Source organism: Megalobrama amblycephala, linkage group LG13 (assembly GCF_018812025.1).
Source record: "Megalobrama amblycephala isolate DHTTF-2021 linkage group LG13, ASM1881202v1, whole genome shotgun sequence".
Lineage (NCBI taxonomy): Eukaryota > Metazoa > Chordata > Actinopteri > Cypriniformes > Xenocyprididae > Megalobrama > Megalobrama amblycephala.
In genome coordinates, this window is record NC_063056.1 from 40,765,443 (window position 1) to 40,791,180 (window position 25,738).

General features: G+C 36.8%; 1 protein-coding gene across 1 annotated transcript in view; it reads left to right on the plus strand.

The window, feature by feature from the left end:
* csmd3a (CUB and Sushi multiple domains 3a) overlaps positions 1-25,738 on the plus strand; it is a 343,356-nt gene that overhangs the window by 265,463 nt on the left and 52,155 nt on the right. The window contains 5 exon segments of the mRNA XM_048153480.1: positions 2,645-2,818; positions 8,743-8,916; positions 11,342-11,515; positions 12,845-13,030; positions 18,379-18,552. Of these exon segments, the coding sequence (XP_048009437.1) occupies positions 2,645-2,818; positions 8,743-8,916; positions 11,342-11,515; positions 12,845-13,030; positions 18,379-18,552 (882 nt within the window).

A 25,738-nucleotide genomic window follows, 5' to 3' on the forward strand; every position in this document is an offset into this window, starting at 1 on the left:
TGAAAATTTTCCAGGATTTTTCTCCATATAGTGGACTTCACTGGACTCCAAACAGTTGAAGGTCCAAATGTCAGTTTCAGTGCAGCTTCAAAGAGCTCTACATGATCCCAGACGAGGAATAAGAGTCTTATCTAGAGAAACCATCACTCATTTTATAAAAAAAAATGAAGAATTATATACATTTTAACCATAAATGCTCATCTTGAACTAGCTCTCTTCTTCTTCTCTATTAGAATTCCAGCACTGTAAGTGTATTACTGCCCTCCACAGACCTCAGGGAGTTAACCATAAATGCTCATCTTGAACTTTTGCAGGATTTTTTTCACATTGCAGCAAAACAGACTTAAAATACTCTGTCATTTCTTGTCATAGAGACATAAGTAATATATCAATTGAAACTATGGAATGTCTTCTTTTATTTGTATACACTCAGAGTAAAAACACAATGTTGTGCTTTTTGTAAAATAAAGAAAACTAACATGATGCGTGATTTCTCCTCTCCCTCTGAACGAAGTCCAATCTGATAGTTCTCAGAAAATGAACTGTAACTTATGAATACTAATCACAAAAAAAATGACATTTACGTCTAAAGAAACATTGAAATGTCAGGTTTTAAATCGTGCAAGTCAAATCGAAAACAAACATTCTGTGTTTATGTAATCTGTATGAAAAGAGAGCCATGTCAGAAGTCCGTGATTCAGCTCATTATCCGCTAATGTGGCCACGCCCACGGAGCCAGCGCTATTCAGACGCAAATTCAGAGGCAATACATGCATTCATCGTCTCAATCGTGTATTTATTGTCTTGAAAAGTGTTTATTTGGATGTTAAAGCAATGGTTAGCGATCTCTAGAAGACATGCCGTTAGTTCCTAGTTCCTTTTCTTCTTTATATGAATTTGTGGCCTAAAGGTGTACAGAGAGCACCCTCTGGCTGCAAGTATGAATTAAAAATACCATTCCTGAAATGTCCTCTTCTTCTTTAGAATAATTTGTGGACTAAAGTATACAGAAAGTGCCCTCCGGCTGCAAGTATGAATTGAAAACACAGTATCCAGCACTCATAGTGATGACAATAAATATTACTTCTCAGTATAGAAAATTGACATAAATATATAAGAATCCATCAATATTTCTCCAAATGTGCATGCTTTTAAGATAAAACCCTATATGAAATGCCATAGAGGTAACATAATTGTTCAGACACTTTGCATCACAGAAATACATTATATTTTAAAGAATATAATAGAATACCATTATTTTAAATTGTAATAATATTTCACAGTATTGCTGTTTATGATGAGCTGAGACATTATTACAGAGGGTTTTTTTCACAGCCTACCTGACTGAAAGGCCTCATTAATATGCAAGTCATTTCAGGTCATTATTATGTGATTCTTTTGTCTTCTCAGGTGTAAATGGCCCATTATTCATGCAGATTCACGCCTCCGCGCATACTGTGTTTCTTGACAAAAAGTGTCTTACAAAAACTAAATCAATATATTGTTTTATATGAAGGAGTAGGCAGCATAATTTTTACATAATTTTGAAGCAAAAACTCTAGTCTACAACCTCCAATACCCAGAAGTCTTGTGAACACAGATTTAATATACTTTTTTTGGCCTTATTTCAGTGACTTAAGTTTTTTGTTTTTTCAATAACCACGCATAAACATTATTCCTTCAAAAATACAAACATGTACATACATGTTCCTCACATATTATTGTAGCCTAGTTTGTGCTGAATACAGTGTAATGACACTTTTGTCATTTATATGTTTATGAACAACTGAAAAAAGCACAAATGTCAGGGCATGTCAAAACTTCTCCAAGCCCCAAATCAGCCTCAGACTCCAGAGGGTTAAAATGTATATAATTCTTAATTTTTTTTAGAAAATGAGTGATGGTTTCTCTAGATAAGACTCTTATTCCTCGTCTGGGATCATGTAGAGCTCTTTGAAGCTGCACTGAAACTGACATTTGGACCTTCAACAGTTTGGGCTCCATTGAAGTCCACTATATGGAGAAAAATCCTGGAATGTTTTCATCAAAAACCTTCATTTCTTTTCGACTGAAGGAAGGACATGGACATCTTGGATGACATGGGGGTGAGTAAATTATCAGGAAACTTTTAATTTGAAAGTGAACTAATCCTTTATGTTTCTGTCTAGAACCAAAAATCATAATATATGACTTGGTTTTTATTAAGCACTAATTTGTTAGCCAAAAGCCAATCTTGTAAAGAGATTTGTATAGAATCAGAATTAGATGCATACATGATGGGATCATCGGCATAAAGCTGAACCTGACAATTTTTGAGAATTAATGGCAGATTACTTACATAAATAGAAAAAGAAGTGGTCCCAGTACTGAACCTTGAGGCACACCTCTTTGTTGAATCAAAAGATTGGATTTATTCCCATTTAGGACAACACTGTATAACCCTGAAAAGATTTTTGTGTACTTGTACTTTTGGTTAGTTACTTGCTACTAAATTCATCAAGTGCAACTTGAAGGTATAAACCTGGTAAACATTTTTCAAACTGAGATTTATCCATTTTGAGGTAAAGATCTTTTGCTCATGTTGTGGTGTTTTTAAATCACAGTGGTGTCGATTCATTCTCTTCTCTATTGCCTTTTCCTGCAGTCATTTCGTGTGGAGAGCTGCCCACTCCTCCTAATGGAAAGAAAATTGGGACGCAGACGACCTTCGGAGCAACCGCTATTTTTACCTGCAACTCAGGCTTCATTCTGGTGGGCTCGACTGTACGGGAATGCCTGGCCTCGGGTCTCTGGAGCGGGATGGAGACGCGCTGTCTCGGTAACACCAGAAACCTTGTCTCTTTCAAAACATCACCACGCATTAGCATCTCCGTGACCTTTTAATGGACACCGGGTCCTGAAAGGCCATGAAGAGTTCAGTGGCATTTAGTCTGGATTTCCATAGCAACGGTGATTTTAATTTTTTGCTGTATGCAGCAGCTGTGTCTTCACATGCAGATGAGAGTTAGTGCGCTGCCTACGTACGGTAGGAACAAAAGCATCATTATTATTCCTTCTTAGAAACAGTGTTTTGACCTTGACAGAGAAAGCAGTCCCATAAAACATTGCAGTGTTTCTCAGTGGGGAAATAAGCCAGCTAAGATGATGGAAAGGGAGAGAGAATTAAACAAATGTCATTTATTATATAAGTATCGCTTTTTCAAAGAGGATCATTAAATCATCTTATGCATTTGGCACACACTCATATCCAAAGAGACTTACTTTACATTGAAGCTATACATCTTTTTAGTTCATGTTTCTCTTGCACTGTGAAAAATATTACGTGTGCTTGCCAAAAATTCACCTAAAATGCCATTAATATGCGTTTTTGAATATTATCTTTGAGAAATGAGGTGATGTGCAATGTAGTGTTTTTTTATATTACATGCATGTAAATCTATTGTAGGAGACTCCAAAACAAGATTAGGAAACATTAAAATGGCATGAAAGGGGTGCTTTAAAACAAATATGGTGACAATGTTTCAGGTTTACAGGATGGCAAATTGGATCCCTGCATATTTAACTTAAAGGGGACATATCATGAAAATCTGACTTTTTCCATGTTTAAGTGCTAAAATCGTGTCCCCAGTGCATCTATCAACCCAGAAAACGTGAAAAAGGACAACCCAGTAACTTGTTTTGGCAAGTCTTTCTCTGCAAGCATGTGAAAAAACGAGCCGCTCAGATTTCTGTCCTCTAGTGACGTAGGAAGTGGATCTTATTATAATATTACCGCCCCTTAATCTGCACGTTTACACCCACGGAGCCGCCATTTTGTTTGCATGCTAACTGTTCTGTCGTTGGCTGCACAGACGAGCGCTGAACACTGACAATCCTCATTTTGTCTGTGTGAGATTCTCCAGCTTTGTTGTTGTTGAGCTGTTAAAGCTCCGCCCTCTTCTGGAAAGGGGGCCGGGAGCAGCAGCTCATTTGCATTTAAAGGGACACACACAAAATTGCATGTTTTTTGCTCACACCCAAATATAAACAATACATTTTAAGTTTATTCTAAAATATGCTGATTTATACAAATATTTAAGTATTTTGAAAGTGCTTCAGTGCTTCGTTGGAGTGGGCGGAGCTAAAGAGCTCTTTTGTTTCGACAGTTATTTTAAATCTAAGCTGAAATATTGTGGGCTGATGGTTTCAATGCTATCGATTAACAACCTCGAGCTCACAGTAGGGATTTTAACGGTTTATAAGTTATTGTTAAAAATCAATTTTCCTATGGAGAAAATGAATGGAGTTTTACTTCTAGAAATCACTGTTGCACTCTGTTCTCTAAGTTGCTGCCTACAGTATGTAGAACATTAAGTCACTTATGAGGTTTATCAGGTTGCCTATGTAGGAAGTGTATTGGGTTTTGGAACGAGCCCTCGTGGAGAGTTTCTCCATTGTGTTCACTCAGATTGCATGAGTGTCTTTGTGTAATAGAATCATTTCAGGTCCAAACCGTGCAACAGAAAATGAAGTGAGAGAAGGCAGAGGTGAAGAAATGATTTCTGCAGTAGTCGAGCGGACTCAGTGCTCTGTGAAGTGTGCCGGCCTCCGCTGAGTTCTGTCATCAATCACATCTGAGAGGGAAAAAACCTGACAGCTCTCCATTTGCCATCTTTCTTTGTCTCCCATCACGTCGTCTCCGAGTAAAACAATGTTGTGCATTACTTTGTCCACCAAAAGAGTGTTCAAATCCGTTCAGTTGATCCTCAGATGCGTCGATATTGCAGTATCTGTTGTGGGATTGAGCACTCATTCTCTGTGGGTGGATCATGAATATCTCTATTCACCACACAATGTGATTTACACAAGTGGGACACGGTCCTGCAATAACATTCTTATCAAATCACAGGCTGATCTCACATGGGAATTTTTGATTGTCTTTCCGATTAAAAATTCCAAAATCTTTACTTACCCATAAGTGATTCTTTATGGGATTTTGAGACACAGTTTTATTGCATTTATTACCATCAGTAATAAAGCATATTTCAAATAATTAATCAAGTAAACAGTCAGTGATACAAACTGAGAAACAAAGTCCATGCAATAGGTAAGGATTAAGAATAAGTTCGAGTTCATTGAAATTAAAAATTTGAGTTAACACAATGAAGGCGGTTGGTTTAATCAACAGAAACTCAAAATATTTTGTTATCTGAACAATATAAATTACGTTGATTTGACAAATGAAAAAATGTTGTGATAAATCATGAAAATATTTTTTTACAGTGTAGGTGCGTTTCAGAAAAGGTGCACTTATAGTCTTTTTAATCACAGGAAACTACTGTATGAATCACGTATTCAAAAGCTGATGTTCGTTCATATATAAATCTAAGCCAACAGAAAATGTTGACATGTTCTGATTGTCATAATAACACCTGTGTCCTCTGGTATTGTTCATTTGGGAAGTCACACTTGTGTTGTTTGTGGTCAAAAGTGACCAAACATCTGAAATGTAACTTTTTTTATTTTCAGTAAATTCAATGAAATATATTTTTTGTACAATGATATTTTTTTCTTATTTTGTATTTTGAGACAATTTTATGTTACTAATTAATATTTGTGTAATAAATATGATAATTTTCTCCCATTGAAAATAATACAAAAATTTATTTTTCTAATAGTTTTTATTATATTTAAATTAAAGCTGTATTTCTTGTAAAAATAGAGACAATGTCTTTAAAATCCAATTTTTGAAGGTAGATTAGTAGAGAGGCCTGCACATGACATGCAGGAAAAAAATAGTAGGCTAAATTGTGCGCACGATTTAGCAAATTGAGGAAACGAAATAGTAAATCGTGTGCACGATTTAGCAAATCGAGGGAATGAAATAGTAAATCGTGCGCATGATTTAGCGAATCGAGGAAACGAAATAGTAAATCTTCTGCACGATTTAGCAAATCGAGGGAACGAAATAGTAAATCGTGCACATGATTTAGCGAATCGAGGAAACTAAATAGTAAATCTTCTGCACGATTTAGCGAATCGAGGAAATGAAATAGTAAATCTTCTGCACAACTTAGCAAATCGAGGGAACAAAATAGTAAATCGTGCACACGATTTAACAAATCGAGGAAACGAAATAGTAAATTGTACCCACGATTTAGCAAATCTAGGAAACAAAATAGTAAATCGTGTGCACGATTTAGCGAATTTGAGGAAACGAAATAGTAAATCGTGTGCACGATTTAGCGAATCGAGGGAATGAAATAGTAAATCGTGCACATGATTTAGCGAATCGAGGAAACAAAATAGTAAATCTTCCGCACAACTTAGCAAATCGAGGAAACGAAATAGTAAATCGTGCACATGATTTAGCGAATTGAGGAAACAAAATAGTAAATCGTGCACACGATTTAGCAAATTGAGGAAACGAAATAGTAAATCTTCCGCACAACTTAGCAAATCGAGGGAACGAAATAGTAAATCGTGCACATGATTTAGCGAATTGAGGAAACAAAATAGTAAATCATGCACACGATTTAGCAAATTGAGGAAACGAAATAGTAAATCTTCCGCACAACTTAGCAAATCGAGGGAACGAAATAGTAAATCGTGCACATGATTTAGCGAATTGAGGAAACAAAATAGTAAATCGTGCACATGATTTAGCGAATTGAGGAAACAAAATAGTAAATCTTCCGCACAACTTAGCAAATCGAGGAAACGAAATAGTAAATCATGCACATGATTTAGCGAATCGAGGAAACGAAATAGTAAATCGTGCACACGATTTAGCAAATTGAGGAAACGAAATAGTAAATCTTCCGCACAACTTAGCAAATCGAGGAACGAAATAGTAAATCGTGCACACGATTTAGCAAATTGAGGAAACGAAATAGTAAATCTTCCGCACAACTTAGCGAATCGAGGAAACTAAATAGTAAATCTTCTGCACGATTTAGCAAATCGAGGGAACGAAATAGTAAATCGTGTGCATGATTTAGCGAATCGAGGAAACTGAAATAGTAAATCTTCCTGCACAACTTAGCAAATCGAGGGAACAAAATAGTAAATCGTGCACATGATTTAACAAATCGAGGAAACGAAATAGTAAATCGTGTGCACGATTTAGCGAATTGAGGAAACGAAATAGTAAATCGTGCACACGATTTAGCAAATCTAGGAAACGAAATAGTAAATCGTGTGCACGATTTAGCGAATTGAGGAAACGAAATAGTAAATCGTGCACACGATTTGGCGAATTGAGGAAACTAAATAGTAAATCGTGCACACGATTTAGCGAATCGAGGGAACGAAATAGTAAATTGTGCACACGATTTAGCAAATTGAGGAAACGAAATAGTAAATCGTGCACACGATTTAGCAAATCTAGGAAACGAAATAGTAAATCGTGTGCACGATTTAGTGAATTGAGGAAACGAAATAGTAAATCATGCATACGATTTAGCGAATCGAGGGAACAAAATAGTAAATCGTGTGCACGATTTAGCGAATCGAGGAAACAAAATAGTAAAGCGCGCGCATGATTTAGTGAATCGAGGAAATGAAATAGTAAATTGTGCGCACAATTTAGCAAATTGAGGGATTGAAATAGTAAATTGTACGCACGATTTAACAAATCTAGGAAACGAAATAGTAAATCGTGTGCACGATTTAGCGAATCGAGGGAACGAAATAGTAAATCGCGTGCATGATTTAGTGAATCGAGGAAATGAAATAGTAAATCGTGCGCACGAATTAGCGAATCAAGGGAACGAAATAGTAAAGCGCGTGCATGATTTAGTGAATCGAGGAAATGAAATAGTAAATCGTGCGCATGATTTAGTGAATCGAGGGAACGAAATAGTAAATCGTGTGCACGAATTAGCGAATCAAGGGAACGAAATAGTAAAGCGCGTGCATGATTTAGTGAATCGAGGAAATGAAATAGTAAATCGTGCGCATGATTTAGTGAATCGAGGGAACGAAATAGTAAATCGTGCGCACGAATTAGCGAATCGAGGAAACAAAATAGTAAAGCGCGTGCATGATTTAGTGAATCGAGGAAATGAAATAGTAAATCGTGCGCACGATTTAGCAAATCGAGGGATTGAAATAGTAAATTGTGTGCATGATTTAGCAAATTGAGGAAACAAAATAGTAAATTGTGCACACAATTTACTTACTTTTCTTGCATGCCATGTGTGGGGCTACGTAGATTAGTGCCATCTGGTGGGAGTAAAAAAAGAAAAGACTGTACCCACCAAAAATTGCTCTCTTTTTTTATATATATATTTTTTCATTTTCATATTTCCCATTCATTTCCTATGGCAGTCAGTTTGACCTGCAAACAACACAAGTGTGACTATTTTTTTATGACCATTTAGCTTTTTTCGAAGCAAGACCACAGTTTTTGTGGTCACAGAGCAACTGCCACTAAAGTCATTGAGTTTCGTACCATTCTGATGAAATAGCAATTTTTTTAAAATTTCAACAACAACAAAAAAATTCGGTCTAAAAAGACTGAACGACACCAAAGGGTTAAGGAGACATTTATGTGCATGTTGTATATTTGATTTATACGTATATTCCATTCTTAGATCATTGTTTTCACTTGTACTTTTTCAATGATCAAGATTACCCTGATCATAATGGTTTGATCATAATGTTGTCCCTAACCTCTGATTGAGCCCTATAGTCTGTTGATAGGAATGTTCTGTCTTGTGAACCACATATGATGACACATTCTCATTGCTCTTTTCCCAGCCGGCCACTGTGGTGTTCCAGAAAGGATCGTGAACGGTCAAGTGATCGGTGAAAACTTCGGCTACAGGGACACAGTAGTTTACCAGTGTAATCCGGGTTTCCGGCTCATCGGTTCATCTGTGCGCATCTGCCAACAGGATCACAACTGGTCTGGGCAGCTCCCATCCTGTGTGTGTGAGTAATACGCAATAATACGCAACGGAGGGGGGAAAGTTTGTTTTGCATCCAAGAGGATTAGTTTGACATGTAATCCAGGCAAACCCAGAGTCAGCTCATGACAGGCATCAAACACAAATCCTGACATTACCAATGAAACATCTGATGGGGAAAAACACCTACACTACCTGATTTAGTGTGGGTGATTTGGATGTTTGCCTTGTTTTTTTTGTGATTGCCAAAACGCAAAGCTTCTTATGTAGATAAATGCTTACATTCAAGTTGCATTAAATTTTTTCTTGTCAAGCATTTGAGACTTTTTCAACAAATTGATGGAAATATGCTAGCGGTCAAAAGTAAGGACACACTTGACTGAATTTTCATCATCGTATATATAATGATTTCAAATGAATTTGAACAGTGTGGTCAAATTCACAAACTAATGACTCACATGAACCAGTTCTTTTTAGTGAATCAAAATATAGGGTGACCAGGGTTGTCTGATTCACGAACAAATGAATCTTATGAACCAGTTCTTTTAATCAATTTTTCAAAAGACTCACAAACTGACTTTGAGACTGTCCGATGAATCCTTCACTGAATTAACTCACTGAATCGGTTTTATTCACTCAATTAATCTTGAAATTAAGGAAGTTTTATGTACTTTAACTTCATGAAAGAAAATCAGTACCTTAAAAAAAAATGGTTTCACTCAGAAATTACTTGGAAATTTCACAAACAATTACAAAGAAATGGCAAGTTAAAATAAACATGACATTTTGATGTAAAAAAAAAAACTGCAATAGTATTTTCTTGTAAAACATATTCTAATAATCTTTGTTCCAAACATGTGTGTATGACTGATTATTTATATGACTGCTGCATTCAAAGATACGCACACTGTAAAAATAGATTTCTTCAGAAACGCTGATTCATCCAGTAATGAAACTAGTAAAGTCTTTATGAGTGAGTAATTGAATCATTCATTCAAAAGATTTGCTCAGAAACGCTGATTCATCCAGTAATGAAACTAGTAAAGTCTTTATGAGCGAGTCATTGAATCATTCATTGAAGAGATTTGTTCAGAAACGCTGATTCATCCAGTAATGAAACTAGTGAAGTCTTTATGAGTGAGTCATTGAATCATTCATTCAAGAGATTCGCTCAAAAACACTGATTCATCCTGTAATGAAATGAGTGAAGTCTTTACGGGTGAGTCATTGAATCATTCATTCAAGAGATTTGTTCAAAAACACTGATTCATCCATTAATGAAACGAGTGAAGTCTTTATGAGTGAGTCATTGAATCATTCATTCAAGAGATTCGCTCAAAAACACTGATTCATCCTGTAATGAAATGAGTGAAGTCTTTACGAGTGAGTCATTGGATCATTCATTCAAGAGATTTGCTCAGAAACGCTGATTCATCCAGTAATGAAACAAGTGAAGTCTTTACGAGTGAGTCATTGAATCATTCATTCAAGAGATTCGCTCAAAAACACTGATTCATCCTGTAATGAAATGAGTGAAGTCTTTACGAGTGAGTCATTGAATCATTCATTCAAAAGATTTGTTCAAAAATGCTGGTTCATCCAGTAATGAAACAAGTGAAGTCTTTACGAGTGAGTCATTGATTCATTCATTCAAAAGATTTGTTCAAAAATGCTGGTTCATCCAGTAATGAAACAAGTGAAGTCTTTATGAGTGAGTCATTGAATCATTCATTCAAGAGATTCGTTCAAAAACACTGATTCATCCAGTAATGAAACAAGTGAAGTCTTCAAGAGTGAGTCATTGAATCATTCATTCAAGAGATTTGCTCAAAAACACTGATTCATCCTGTAATGAAATGAGTGAAGTCTTTACGAGTGAGTCATTGAATCATTCATTCAAGAGATTCGCTCAAAAACAGTGATTCATCCTGTAATGAAATGAGTGAAGTCTTTACGGGTGAGTCATTGAATCATTCATTCAAGAGATTTGTTCAAAAACACTGATTCATACAGTAATGAAACGAGTGAAGTATTTATGAGTGAGTCATTGAATCATTCATTCAAGAGATTCGCTCAAAAACACTGATTCATCCTGTAATGAAATGAGTGAAGTCTTTACGAGTGAGTCATTGAATCATTCATTCAAGAGATTCGCTCAAAAACACTGATTCATCCAGTAATGAAACAAGTGAAATCTTTGTCAGGCTTTTTTTTTTTTTTTTTTTTGTCAGTTTAATATAATTTAAGTTGAAACGACTCATACAGCTACTTAAAAATGTAAGCAACTGAACTTAAGTATTTAAATTGAAATAGGTGGAAATATTTTGCAATGCATTTGCGTTTTTTAAAATAAAATCTTTAAAATAGTAATATTAAAGAATGAGCTTGTGTATTCAAACTTTTGACTGGTACTGTAAGTATAACGGTAATTTTCCTCACTTATGTTTCAGCCGTTAGCTGCGGTCATCCAGGCAGCCCGATCTACGGCCGGACAGTTGGCGACGGCTTCAACCTGAACGATGTGGTGAGCTTCTTCTGTAACAACGGCTACATTCTGGAAGGCCCGTCTCAAGCGCAGTGCCAGGCCGACCGCCAGTGGAGCCAGCTGCCACCCACATGCAGAGGTTTGAACCCAATGAGCTCTTTTCTCATTAAAGTGAGATTTAAGCACTGTGGCACTGATGGAAATGACTTTTAGGCTGCTGCGGTTAAAAAAGGAATGACCAATTTCAGCTCGGAGAGCCCTCTGGCCCTGTTTTCAGCCAACAGTAACTCATTCAGTCATGGTCTGAATAGCGACAGATTAGCCCTGCAAATCAGAAGATGAGATGTATGTTTTGAAACTAATCTCGGCTTTGTTAGTGGCGTGATTATGAGTGTCTCAGAGGATCGTCTGCAGTGGTTGACTCTGACAACAGACCGCATGAAGAGATCAAGAGTGATGATGGCTTGATTACATGACTGGAATGTAGTTTTGTCCAATAATTATGAACAAATAAATGGTTTTATCTCACTGAATGGCTGAAGACACTCTACTGTAATACTGTTTTTCACTTAAATATGCAGTGAGTTTAAAATGATAAAATAGCTTATTGTAATAATTGTTTAAAAATGTTTAAAAGAAGTCTTTAAAAGAAGTCTCTTCTGTTCACCAAGGCTGCATTTATTTGGTCAAAAATACAGTAAAAATTGTGAAATATTATTACATTTTAAAATAGCTGTTTTCTATGTGAATATATAGTAAAGTGTAATTTATTTCTGTGATCAAAGCTGAATTTTCAGCATAATTACTCCAGTCTTCAGTGTCTGATTTGCTGCTCAAGAAACATTTCTGATTATTATTAACATTGAAAATCATTTTTGCTAATTAATATTTTTGTGAAAAACGCAATACACTACCACATAAAAGACTGAAGTATGCAGAATACAATAAAAATAAAATATATAAAGACATTTATAATTCCACAAAAGATTTATATTTCAAATAAATGCTGATCTTTTGAACTTTAAAAAAAAAAAAAAAAAAAAAAAAAAAAAATATATATATATATATATATATATATATATATATATATATATATATATATATATATATATATATATATATATATATATATATATATATATATATATATATGATTTCTGAAGGATCATGTGATTGAAGACTGGAATAATGATGCTGAAAATTCAGCTTTGATCACAGAAATAAATTACATTTTACAATAAATTCACACAGCAAACAGCTATTTAAAATTGTAATAATATTTCATTATTTTTACTGTATTTTTGATAAAAATAAATGCAGCCTTGGTGAGCAGAAGAAGAATTAAAAATCAGAATAATCAAATACATCTCATACATTTGCATTTTTTTTATGAAATGTAGAATTGCTGATGCTGATGGTTTGCAACATTTATTATACAATTTTTTTGGCATCTGATTGTGTCCTTCAGTCGTCAACTGCACTGATCCCGGTATACCAGCCAACTCAATCAGGAAGAGCAAAATTGAGTACGGGAACTTCACTTTCGGAACCGTGGTGTCCTATGACTGCAATCCCGGCTATTATCTCTTCGGCTCATCAGTTCTAACCTGCCAGCCGGTGGGTTACTGGGACAAGCCATTACCAGAATGCCTGGGTACGTCTGTGTCGCTTCTCTCCCATCACTTTATTTCTCATTATTTTGACTTTTATCATTGACAATCTTTGAACTCTCTCTGTCTGAGAGGCGATAGAAAGTGTCACAGGTTAGCCTACATGCAGTCAAGTGCAACGTTCGGTTCAAAGAGCTCTTATGATGGACCCTTCGTTGTCCGTGGAAAAGCTTTCAAAGTTTTCCAGCGCCCAGACATTGAGTTTCCGCAGCGGACAGCAGTGAATTTAATGCACCTTTTCTACAGTTTGCCAAAGCGAGGAGTATTAAGGTCAAGAGTGAGCAGAGCACACATTCATTAGAGAGACGTGTTCATTTGCCTGTGAGATAGTAATTGCCTCCTGCTCTCGCTTTCCATCTCTGTCCCTGTAATTGCTTCAAACCTGAATTTGACCGTTTCTTGTCGGTTTCCACCGAGCTACTTACACCGTGAAGGAAAGACAACAATCCTGCTAGCTATCTATTAGTCTTGTTTTTCTCTCAAGTGTACACAAGGTAATACTGCACTTTACTTAGCCGACAGAGGCTACTTGCTGCTCTTAGACTGGGAATTTTAATAAGCAGCCTCTTTTCCCCCGTCAGCCTTTCAGCCTGATGAATATTATGAAAATTTTAACCTCCTCGGTTTTATTCGGGTGCATTTCCAATTCAAAAGAAAGCAAACATCAAAAACAGGCCTGAAAAGAAGCTTAGCTTAAATTAAATTGAAGAGCTTATGTGTGTTTCTTCAGCAGCACACTAGAGATGAATTAATGCTGTTGGGATTTGAGCAACTACACACCTCGCAAATTTGAACGACTAGTCAGAAAGGAATAGTTTACTCTGAAATTTTAATTGTCTTTTTCTCTTTCCAAACATGTATGGTCTTTTATATACCTGGCGGAGTCTCTCTGCAGGCTCACTGCACTCGCAACTAAATCAATCAAAACTCACAGCCAATCAGAAGAGTGTGTGGGCGGAGTCTCTCTGCAGGCGCACTGCACTCACAACTAAATCAATCAAAACTCACAGCCAATCAGAAGAGTGTGTGGCGGAGCTGCAGGCTCACTGCACTGCAACTAAATCAATCAAAACTCACAGCCAATCAGAGTGTGTGGACGGAGTCTCTCTGCAAGCGCACTGCACTCGCAACCAAATCAATCAAAACTCACAGCCAATCAGAAGAGTGTGTGGGCGGAGTCTCTCTGCAAGCGCACTGCACTCGCAACCAAATCAATCACAAATCACAGCCAATCAGAAGAGTGTGTGGGCGGAGTCTCTCTGCAGGCGCACTGCACTCGCAACCAAATCAATCAAAACTCACAGCCAATCAGAAGAGTGTGTGGGCGGAGTCTCTCTGCAAGCGCACTGCACTCGCAACCAAATCAATCAAAAATCACAGCCAATCAGAAGAGTGTGTGGGCGGAGTCTCTCTGCAGGCGCACTGCACTCGCAACCAAATCAATCAAAACTCACAGCCAATCAGAAGAGTGTGTGGGCGGAGTCTCTCTGCAGGCGCACTGCACTCGCAACCAAATCAATCAAAACTCACAGCCAATCAGAAGAGTGTGTGGGCGGAGTCTCTCTGCAGGCGCACTGCACTCGCAACCAAATCAATCAAAAATCACAGCCAATCAGAAGAGTGTGTGGGCGGAGTCTCTCTGCAGGCGCACTGCACTCGCAACCAAATCAATCAAAAATCACAGCCAATCAGAAGAGTGTGTGGGTGGAGTCTCTCTGCAGGCGCACTGCACTCGCAACCAAATCAATCAAAACTCACAGCCAATCAGAAGAGAGTATGGGCGGAGTCTCTTGCAAGTGCACTGCACTCGCAACCAAATCAATCAAAACTCACAGCCAATCAGAAGAGTGTGTGGGCGGAGTCTCTCTGCAAGCGCACTGCACTCGCAACCAAATCAATCAAAAATCACAGCCAATCAGAAGAGTGTGTGGGCGGAGTCTCTCTGCAAGCGCACTGCACTCGCAACCAAATCAATCAAAAATCACAGCCAATCAGAAGAGTGTGTGGGCGGAGTCTCTCTGCAAGCGCACTGCACTCGCAACCAAATCAATCAAAAATCACAGCCAATCAGAAGAGTGTGTGGGTGGAGTCTCTCTGCAGGCGCACTGCACTCGCAACCAAATCAATCAAAACTCACAGCCAATCAGAAGAGAGTATGGGCGGAGTCTCTTGCAAGTGCACTGCACTCGCAACCAAATCAATCAAAACTCACAGCCAATCAGAAGAGTGTGTGGGCGGAGTCTCTCTGCAAGCGCACTGCACTCGCAACCAAATCAATCAAAACTCACAGCCAATCAGAAGAGTGTGTGGGCGGAGTCTCTCTGCAAGCGCACTGCACTCGCAACCAAATCAATCAAAACTCACAGCCAATCAGAAGAGTGTGTGGGCGGAGTCTCTCTGCAAGCGCACTGCACTCGCAACCAAATCAATCAAAACTCACAGCCAATCAGAAGAGTGTGTGGGTGGAGTCTCTTTGCAAGCGCACTGCACTCGAAACCAAATCAATCAAAAAAATCACAGCCAATCAAAAGAGAGTATGGGCAGAGTCTCTCTGCAAGTGCACCACACTCACGACCAAATAAAAAAAAATCACAGCCAATCAGAAGAGTGTGTGGGCGGAGTCTCTCTGCAGGCGCACTGCACTTGCAACTAAATCAATCAAAAATCACAAAAAATGTGAGCTTCAAAGGTCCGTGTACTTTTGCGTCCATTCGTTTTTCCTTTTTTAAACCAGAAATGAAAATGCGGTTTCTTTGTTTTTTATTTTAACACTGATGAATAGAATTAGCAGATACAAGCTAATTTTCTTTATGCAAGATTATTATTTTGTTAAAAATAATATAAATGATATACAACTTGTTTTTTAATATGTAAAAAAGCTAAATTTAATTTCCAGTGTTTTGCGTCATTCACACAGACGCTAAAGCGCCCTCTAGTGCCTTTTCCTCTGGCGTCAATAGAATAACTCGCTTCAAGAGCCTGCCTAAATTACATTGATTCATTTTCATTCGTTAAATTACTTTTATTATATTTTTACATTTATATTTTAACCTAAACATTACATTTCTAAACCTTATAGCCTCTTTTTTAGCGCTCTAACATGATCGAGTTCCCGCTTGTGGTCTCAATCCCGTCATTTTGCTTTTTACTCTGTTTTATATAAAGGCCAAAACGACATTTAAATTACTGTGACTTTTTCGTCTGGCTCTGTGTTTTATATTGTTTTATATTGAGAAATTGTTTGGGATTAGAAGTCACTTTATAGCTATGCTATTCAAATTGAAAATATACCAACATTTGTTATGATGACAAAATTATACCCCAATATGTAATTTCATGAAGACATGAAATTGGAGTTTTGACATAAAATGTTTCTCAATTGAAAGCAATGCGTTACGGCCGCGTCGCTGGGACATTAATGCTTTATGTGGCTTAATCCTGCTAAAACAACAACCAGGGAGAAACTATTTTCTCGCACATTTTCTTGTCATCAACAGCATCTAAGGCTAAGACAACAGCAACGTAAACAAAGTGGAAGGACAATATTTTTATGTTAAGCGTTTATAACAGTTTTCTATAACACTAAACATTGAAAGTGCGTTGCCTTCGGCCTGACCTGGCTGCTTGTCTGCATATCTTTATTGGTCATTTAATATCAGTGTCTTAATGCATTAAGCGTTTTCTTCATAACTGTGTTTTATTTTCAAGGAAAAAGCTTAACGTGTTAATTGTGTTCATAGTGGGCTGCTTATAAGTAGTGAATTTGCTCCTCCAATATCACTATCGCTGGACGAGGCGGGACATACTGGTTTGCTGCCAGTATAGCATCTCTTGGAAATTTGTGTATTCGGTTTTAATTAAAATTTTGGTATTCACCATAGCATTTAAAAATACAACAACTATACGTTTTTTGTTTTTCTTGCATGGTTAAAAAACGAAAAAGGAATGGACGCAAAAGTACACAGACCTTCAAAAGATAAGGTGCTATCAGCAACGACACCCAGACTTTTAACTTGCGTGGATGGAAAAACTATGGACTGGTCAAAAGTCACAGAGAAGCCATCAGATTCTGCCAGAGTAGATTTTGTACCTGCCAGAAGAATTTCAGTTTTACCACTAATGAGTTTAAGGAAATTTGATGAAAACCAGTTTTTAATTTCAGCTAAGCAGCTAGACAGAGAACGTGGAGGAAAACAGAATTGGAAGACAGGTAAAGCTGGGCATCAGCATAGCAGTGGAATTGAATATTTCCTAAAAAAAAAATATGTCCAAGGCGAAGTGAATAAATAATAAATAAAAGCGGGCCCAAGACTGAGCCTTGGGGAACACCAGTGGTAACTTATGATGGCTTAGATCTGAAGTTTCAGAGTTGTTCACACTGAGTGTGACCAGAAAGATTCAGTCTAAAGTGAAGAAATATCATTATCTGAGATTATCATTATCAAACCTTTTCTAAAATAGAATCACACGTATCACTGTCGCGGCTGGTTAGGACAAAAACTCTGATTAACATGCCTTGCATTTCTACTAAACATTTAAGTTCTACATGGCAGCAATGGCTGTTTAGTTCCTCTCATTGGGAAAAACACCTTTTTAGGGCTATTTCAGGGCAAAAATATTGAGATTTTGTGTTTTAACTCTGTCATCTAGACCTAACAGACACCTATATAATACAATATGAATTCTAAGTGAAGTGTGTCAGACAGATATTCAACAAATGAACTGGCTAAATAATCTTTTGCTGCACAAAAAAATGTCTTCAGAAACAAAAGCATTATGCATGATAATTTGAACGTTGTTCACAGCAGGCAAGTCCAATAGTAATTGTCTTGTTGCTGAAGACAGTTTATTGTTGAAGGCGGAAAAGCAGAGCTGAATTTAGAGATGCGTTCTCTGTAATCTTGCAAATGTTGCGTATTGTACAAGGTTCTTTTCCACTTTGCTAAAATTCACCCACGCAGCACTTGTTTTTGTTGATCTTCAGAGAGGGTTACAGACAGACCCACACAGAATCTGTGCCTGCAGACCTTCACAGGAATGTTTTGCATATTCACACTGATTTGAAAACGCCAATCATTCTCAAAGTCGAGTCGCTTTCATTGTCATTTTTTTCAGGTTCACCACCAAAATCAATCGATTTTGAAATTGCAGAAGTGTTCCACATAATCTGTCTGGTGTTTTAACAACCTTGAATTATGAATATAATGTTATATCATTCTTAATTTTAATTAATCGTGATAACAATTAAATCTAGTGTAATCTCAGCATGTTGTCTTGTATATTAAAGCTGAATAAATCCAAGTAGTGAGTGACTGATGTTTCTCTTCTGCAGAGGTGGACTGTGGTCACCCTGGATCTCCTCCTCATGCTGCTGTGATGGGGGAGAAATTCACCTTCGGTTCTACAGTTCACTACAGGTGTTTAGAAGACAGAGCTCTGATTGGTGAATCCACCCGCTCCTGCCAGCTGAACGGCCAATGGAGCGGCTCCCAGCCTCACTGCTCAGGTGAGACACACCCGGGTCGGGTTGCAGTTCTTACTTAAATTGGAACTACTAGCTAGTTTTGTAACTCACTCTGTACTTTATTCTGTTGCACCATTTGTTCTTCAGGCAGAATGAAGCTAGTAGGTTGTAAGATCTCTGTAAAGTCATTTGAAGTCGCTTACTTGTTTAAATGCTGTTAATTTAAGTTTATCCTTCATGTTAACTACTTTTGCCTCAAGTAAGTAGCAGTAAAAATAAGTTTCCATTAAATATGCTTAATCATGAATAACATAATATGTCGTTTTTTGCTAGCAACGTGCCAAAACATGTTAAGATCATGTTAGTAATGTGCTAAAACATGCTAATAACATGTTAAAATGTGTTAGGGATCATGTTAGCAATTTGAATGTATGTTAACAACGTGTGAAAACATGCAAGTTATGTGGTAAAACATGGTAGCAACATGCTAAAATGTGCTAGAATAATTTTAGCAATGTCCTAAAACATGTTAGGAGCGTGCTAGCAATGTGTGAAAACATGCAAGTTGCGTGCTAAAACATGCTAGCAACATGCTAAAACATTCTAGGATCATGTTAGCAAAGTGATAAAATATGCTAGCAAAATGCTAAAACGTGCTAGAATCATTTTAGCAATGTCCTAAAACATGTTAGGATCATGTTAGCAATGTGCTAAAATATGCTTGCAATGTGATGAAACATGTTAAAACATGCTAAGGTGCCAGGATCATGATAGCAATGTGTTAAAATATGCTAGGAATATGTTAAAACATGTTAGCAACATGTTAGCAATGTCTTAAAACATGTTACCAATGTGTTAAAACATGCTAGGATCATGATAGAAACTTGATAAAACATGTTAGCAACATCTTAGAGTCATGTTAGCAATGTCCTAAAACATGGTATGAACATGCTAGCTATGTGTTAAAACATGCTAGCAAAATGTTAAAACAATCTAGGATAGTGCTAGCAATGTGATAAAACATGCTAGCAACATGGTAAAACATGCTAGAATCATGTTAGCAATGTCCTAAAACATGTTAGGATAATGCTAACAATGTGTTAAAATGTTAGCAATGTGATAAAACATGCTAGCAACATGTTAAAACATACTAGGATCATGTTAGCAATGTCTTAAAACATGTTAGGGTCATGGTAACAATGTGTTAAAATGTTAGCAATGTGATGAATCATGCTAGCCACATGGTAAAAAATGCTAGGAACATGATAGAAACTTGACAAAACATGTTAGCAACATCCTAGAATAATGCTAGCAATGTCCTAAAACATGTTATGAATATACTAGCTTTGTGCTAAAACATGTTATCAAAATGTTAAAACAATCTAGGATCATGTTAGCAATGTGAAAAACATGCTAGCAACATGGTAAAACATGCTGGGATCATGTTAGCAATGTCCTAAAACATGCTAGGATAATGCTAACAATGTGTTAAAATGTTAGCAATGTGATGAAAAATGCTAGCAAAATGCTAAAAAATGTTAGGAACATGTTAACAATGTGATAAAACATGCTAGCAATGTGATGAAACATGCTAACAATATGCTAAAACATGCTAGGAACGTGTTTGCAACGTGGTAAAACATGCTAGGATCATGCTAACAATGTAATAAATCATGCAACAACATGCTAGAATCATGGTAGAAACATGCTAGCAAATTGCAAAAATATGCTATCAACATGTTAAAACATGGTAGTAAAGTGCTAAAACATGTTAGCAATGTGATAACAAAAAAACATGGCTAGGAAGCTTATTTTGTCAAGCCAACACAAAAGTTTGTCCCAATGTACTTCACTTTCTAGTTGCTATTTAGTGTCTTTTATCATATTGCTCTTTTTATTGTTTTATGTAAGGAATAACTGACTCTGGACTGCGTTATTGAAAATTTATGCACATGCCAAGTGATAATATGACCATGACATGAAGCGCTGTGCATTATTTTTCAGTAATTTAATGGTCAAGAATCAGTTTTGCTTATACCAGGGTTACCATATTTTTAGACATTTTTAGGTTTTTGTACACGTTTCTTGCACATCTTGAAGAAGCCGAAGCAATTTTTGCTAGTAAGGAGTCGTTCAGGCTCATTTAGACCTAGTAATGGAGTCTTGAGCTGTTTCTACACAGTCAAGTCACATGTATTTATATATTATGAAACATTTGATTTCTACAGAAGATAATAGTGACATTTTTATTCAGCTCAGTTTAGTTCTCTGTTGATTCAGTTCGGTTCAATAACAGTGTCAATGTTGCAAAGTTTGTATCATTTTCCAGGAATATTCAGTTCAGATGGTTCTCATCCAACAGTGTATGTGCAATTAAATCAATAATATTACTGAATATTAATTGTATTGTAAACCCCAGAGAGAGAGAGAGAGAACATGCATTTATGTTGGCAGGAACTTCTCTACAGAAAAGCAGCATTATTAGTTGAACTAAATTTCTCTGTGGCACGGCAGTAACATCGCTATTCTTGAAGACTGTATTGATTAAGTAGCTCTGTGTTTGTGGAAGATAGAGAGACAGAGAGAGAGTGCTTTCCAGAGATATTAAAAGTAATTTCAGAAATAAATTGAAATGGTCATTTTATCCTGTTGTTTGTCAAGTTTACAAGCTTGGCCAGTGATGTTGTTTCTTTGGTTTGTTTGCGGACTGTGAGGCTCTTTTTTGAAATAACTGATATGAATATTAAAAAGCATGTAATCCATTACAGTGATTTCACCATGGTTAAGGAGGTTGCTCTGCTTTACGTTTTACAGAAAAAAATGACTTTAAAATTTAGTAATCAGTTTTTTCCATTTAGTAAAAGCTTCTCCTTTTCCCGTGGTAAAATCCCAGTAACGCACGGTCCCTCGTGGCTTATTGCTTTCAGATAATACATAAGTCCTTTGTATCGGCTTGTTCAGGCTTTGACTTTTGTTTGAAAGAGAAATCATGCATTTGAATGAGCACATTGTTGAGTGAAGCTCATCTTTGTCTTGCTTCTTATTTCCTGTCATTATGTGTCAGTCTTACATGAGTTAATTAAGTTCAGCTGAATAATGACTTCTGTCTCTGCGTGACACACTACACCGTTTCTTCTTACTGACAAGCTGTCTGTAACATGCACAGATTTTCCTTCTTTTAAAGAATAGTTCACCCACAAATGAACCAGTCATCATTACTCACCCTTGTGTCGTGCCTAACCTGTGCCAGACTTTTTTCTCTGTGCGGTTTATATTGACCAAAAATATTGTGCATTTAAACTGTTCAACATTCTTCAAAAGCCTCTGTGAGAATCACACACTCCTCTCCACGCGCATCTGTATGCAGCGCTGCATGCACTGACCCAGAAACAGCATGAGCTGGGAGTTTCCTCTTTTTCTTTCATTCGTTCTCTCTTTTTTCTCAATCTTTCCCCCTCTGATTTTGTCTTTTTGACTGTTCAGAATGGGATTCTAGCACACTGCTGAATACTGCAGCACATGTCTGCTGTACACTGCCTTTCTCAAGCAGGGTTTTTTTGTAAATAGCATGTGAAACAGAGCGATGCTGAAACTATAAGATGCTGAACATTTCAAACAGTACTTATGTTGTGTCATGTTGTTATGTTCTGTTTATGTTACGTCACGTGTTGTTGTGTTGTCATATCATGTCATGCTGTTATGTTATGTTGTCATGTCATGTTATTTTATTATGTTGTGTGTTGTCATGTCATATGTCATGCTGTTATTTTGTCATGTCAGGTTATTTTGTTGTTATGTCATGTTATTTTATTTTGTGTTATGTTGTCATGTTGTTATGTCATGTCATATCATGTGCTGTTATGTTGTCATGTCATGTTATGTCATTTTTTATTTTATTTTGTGTTATGTTGTATGTTGTCATGTCATTTTATTTTATTTTGTGTTGTGTTGTCATGTCATGCTATGTTATGTTGTCATGTTGTCGTTATTTTATTTTGTTATGTTGTCGTGTTGTCATATCATGTCATGCTATGTTATGTTGTTGTCATGTCATGTTATTTTATTTTATGTTGTCATGTTGTTATGTCATGTCATGATGTTGTGCTGCTATGTTATGTTGTCATGTTATGTCATGTTATTATATTTTGTATGTTATGTTGTTGTGTTATGTCATGTCATATGTCATGCTGTTAAGTTATGTTGTCATGTCATGTTATTTTATGTCGTCATTTTATTTTATTTTGTGTTGTGTTATCATGTTATGTCATGTCAGATGATGTGTTATGTTATGTTGTCTTATGTTGTTGTCATTTCATGTTATTTTATTGTGTTATGTTGTCATGTTATGTCATGTCATATCATGTGCTGTTATGTTGTCATGTTATGTTGTCATTTTTTATTTTATTTTGTGTTATGTTGTGTTGTATGTTGTCATGTCATTTTATTTTATTTTGTGTTATGTTGTCATGTTATGTCATGTCATATGACGTGTTATGTTATGTTGTCATGTCATGTTATGTAGTTGTTATGTCATGTTATTTTATATTGTATGTTGTCATGATATGTTATCTCATGTCATATGTCATGCTGTGTTGTCATTCAAATGTGTATAAAAAAGATATATGACCGCACACTCAACTTGCTAATAAACTATTCGCAAGTTGAGTGTGCGGTCATATATCTTTTTTTATACACATTTGAATTCATCTCTTCTGACTGGCACCTCAGACGGTAGTGCGTTTGTTTTCCTTTTTCTAAAATATGCTATGTTGTCATGTCTTATGTTGTTGTCATGTTATGTCATTTTTATGTCATTATTTTGTTATGTTATGTTGTCATGTCATGTTATTTTATTATGTTGTATGTTGTCATGTCATATGTCATGCTGTTATTTTGTCATATCAGGTTATTTTGTTGTTATGTCATGTTATGTTATTTTGTGTTATGTTGTCATGTTGTTATGTCCTCATATGTCATGCTGTTATGTTGTTACGTTGTCATGTTATATTGTTGTCATGTTATTTTATTTTGTTGTGTTGTCATGTTATGTCATGTCATATCATGTGCTGTTATGTTATGTTGTCATTTTATTTTATTTTGTGTTATGTTGTCATGTCATGTCATGTTATTTTATTTTGTATGTTGTGTTATGTTGTCATATGTTATCTCATGTCATCTCATGTCATATGTCATGCTGTTATGTTGTCATGTTATGTTATGTTATGTCATGTTATGTCATGCCATGTTATATCATGGCACGCTGTTATGTTACATTGTCGTTATGTTGTTACGTTGTCATGTCATGTTATTTTATTTTATGTTATGTTATGTCATGTTATGTCATATTATGTTATGTTATGTTATGTTATGTTATGTTGTTGTCGCAAGACCCCATGTTGCGAGTTGTATGTAGTTATCAAAGTGGACATAAATATTTACATTTTACATTTTAAATCGAATCTAATCATTAATTTCACTCAAACTGTATGGCATGTTTACTTTTTTGTTTCTCCTGAAGAATTTCAGCAGAAACATCAGAGATGAAGTTATACCTAAATGAAGCATATCTCAAATCCTCCTGAGCTTTGAAAGAGCAACCTCTGAGAAATAACATTTTCCTTAGGGCTCTCTGTGTCTTTCTAGCTTCACTTCTTTATTCTGTGTGAACATGCTCGGCTCTTCTCGGGAGGTTTGATGTCGAGACTGTGCTCTGGATTTCTGGGACACTCGACAGTAATCCAGCATCTCGATTGCTGGAGATGTTGGGAGGTGTACGACTCCATGGGTTAGTTAGCCAGTCAGGTGCTGTTGCATCTTGGCTTCATTTTAAAGCCTTTCCAGCTGTATGTTTTAGTTTAAGATAAGAAAGCCCCATGCACGTCCCCTGGAGCGCCTGCTTCCGTGGGAGTTTTTGTTGTTTTTGCATCACATTATTTGGCAAAATGAATTTCACTAAAGACGAAAAAGCCGATACTACCAGCGCAATGTTATAAAATGTGGATGGAAAGCAAAATCAATAGCGTTCTGCGCTGCCAGGTGAATCAGAGTTTCTTATGTAACGAACTTCGCAGCCTTATTATACCCCGCTAAGCTACTGGTGGGCGACTTTAACTCAAATTCACACCTCAGTGCTGTGCCAATTAATGGCAGCGATATCCACTGCTGTAGTATTCAACAGCTTCACCTTTGTAGAAGAATCTAATGAAGCTTATGTAAGCACACATGTCCACACAATGTCCATCAAGAGCAGAAAACTTTCCGTATCGGCTGAACGGATCAGCGGCTTTTATGGCCACTTGAGGTGGGGCGGATCTTTTCGGCTCGCTGTCTCTTCGTAACATGCCAACAAAGGCAGGGCGTCGGGCCGACGGAGGTTAATGAGCAAGAAAAGTCAGCCTTTTCTCCATCTTGACACATGGGGTTGGCTATTCGAACAAACGTGGGTCTGCCATGAATAGTTTTTCTCTCTGCGTGTGTCTTTCTTTCTACATCAGTATGCCTGGCATGATGTCAGATGAGTACAATCCGCCGCTCGTTTTCTGTGCCGTCGAGTAGAAAAAAGAATGTCCCAGATTTCTAATGAACTAAAGCGAAAGTATTTGACTGGAAAAACACGGCGCTCTCATGGAGTGGTGCTGTTTTCCCTATTTATTTGTGTATAAAGACCCTGGTTAAGCCACGAGTTAGTCGTTCCCCAGGGTTCGAGGGCCGTTTGCTGAGTCTGGGCTCTCCGATTGGCCTCAGGGTGGTTGTTCGTGTAATTAAAAAGGATTTGATGTTTGGGTCATCGCTGACTCGAGAACAGGGCTCGACGCTCCTGTCTGCGCCATCCAGTCCTGTTCAATGAATATTTTACCATAATTATTTATGCTAATGGTTTATGCTGGCGGCCGCTAGATGATAATTGATAGCCTGTTGCTTATCACACTGTCATTTGGAAAGGTGTCGCATCTCTCACGCGCCTGCTAATTCATCTTCTCGCCAGTAGCAACATATAAATGTGTCTTCACTTGTTTCTCTTGAGAGTTTCGCCTGGTTTTTGCACTTCAAAATAGCAATATGGGTCTTCTACAGGAATAATTCACACAAAAGTGAAAATTTTTCACCCTTGTGTTGTTCCAGACCTGTATATGAGTTTCTTTCTTGCGTGAAACGGAATGGAAAACACCTTATATTTCAAACTCTTGTGCAATATTTATGCATTTAGCAGACGCTTTTATCCAAAGTG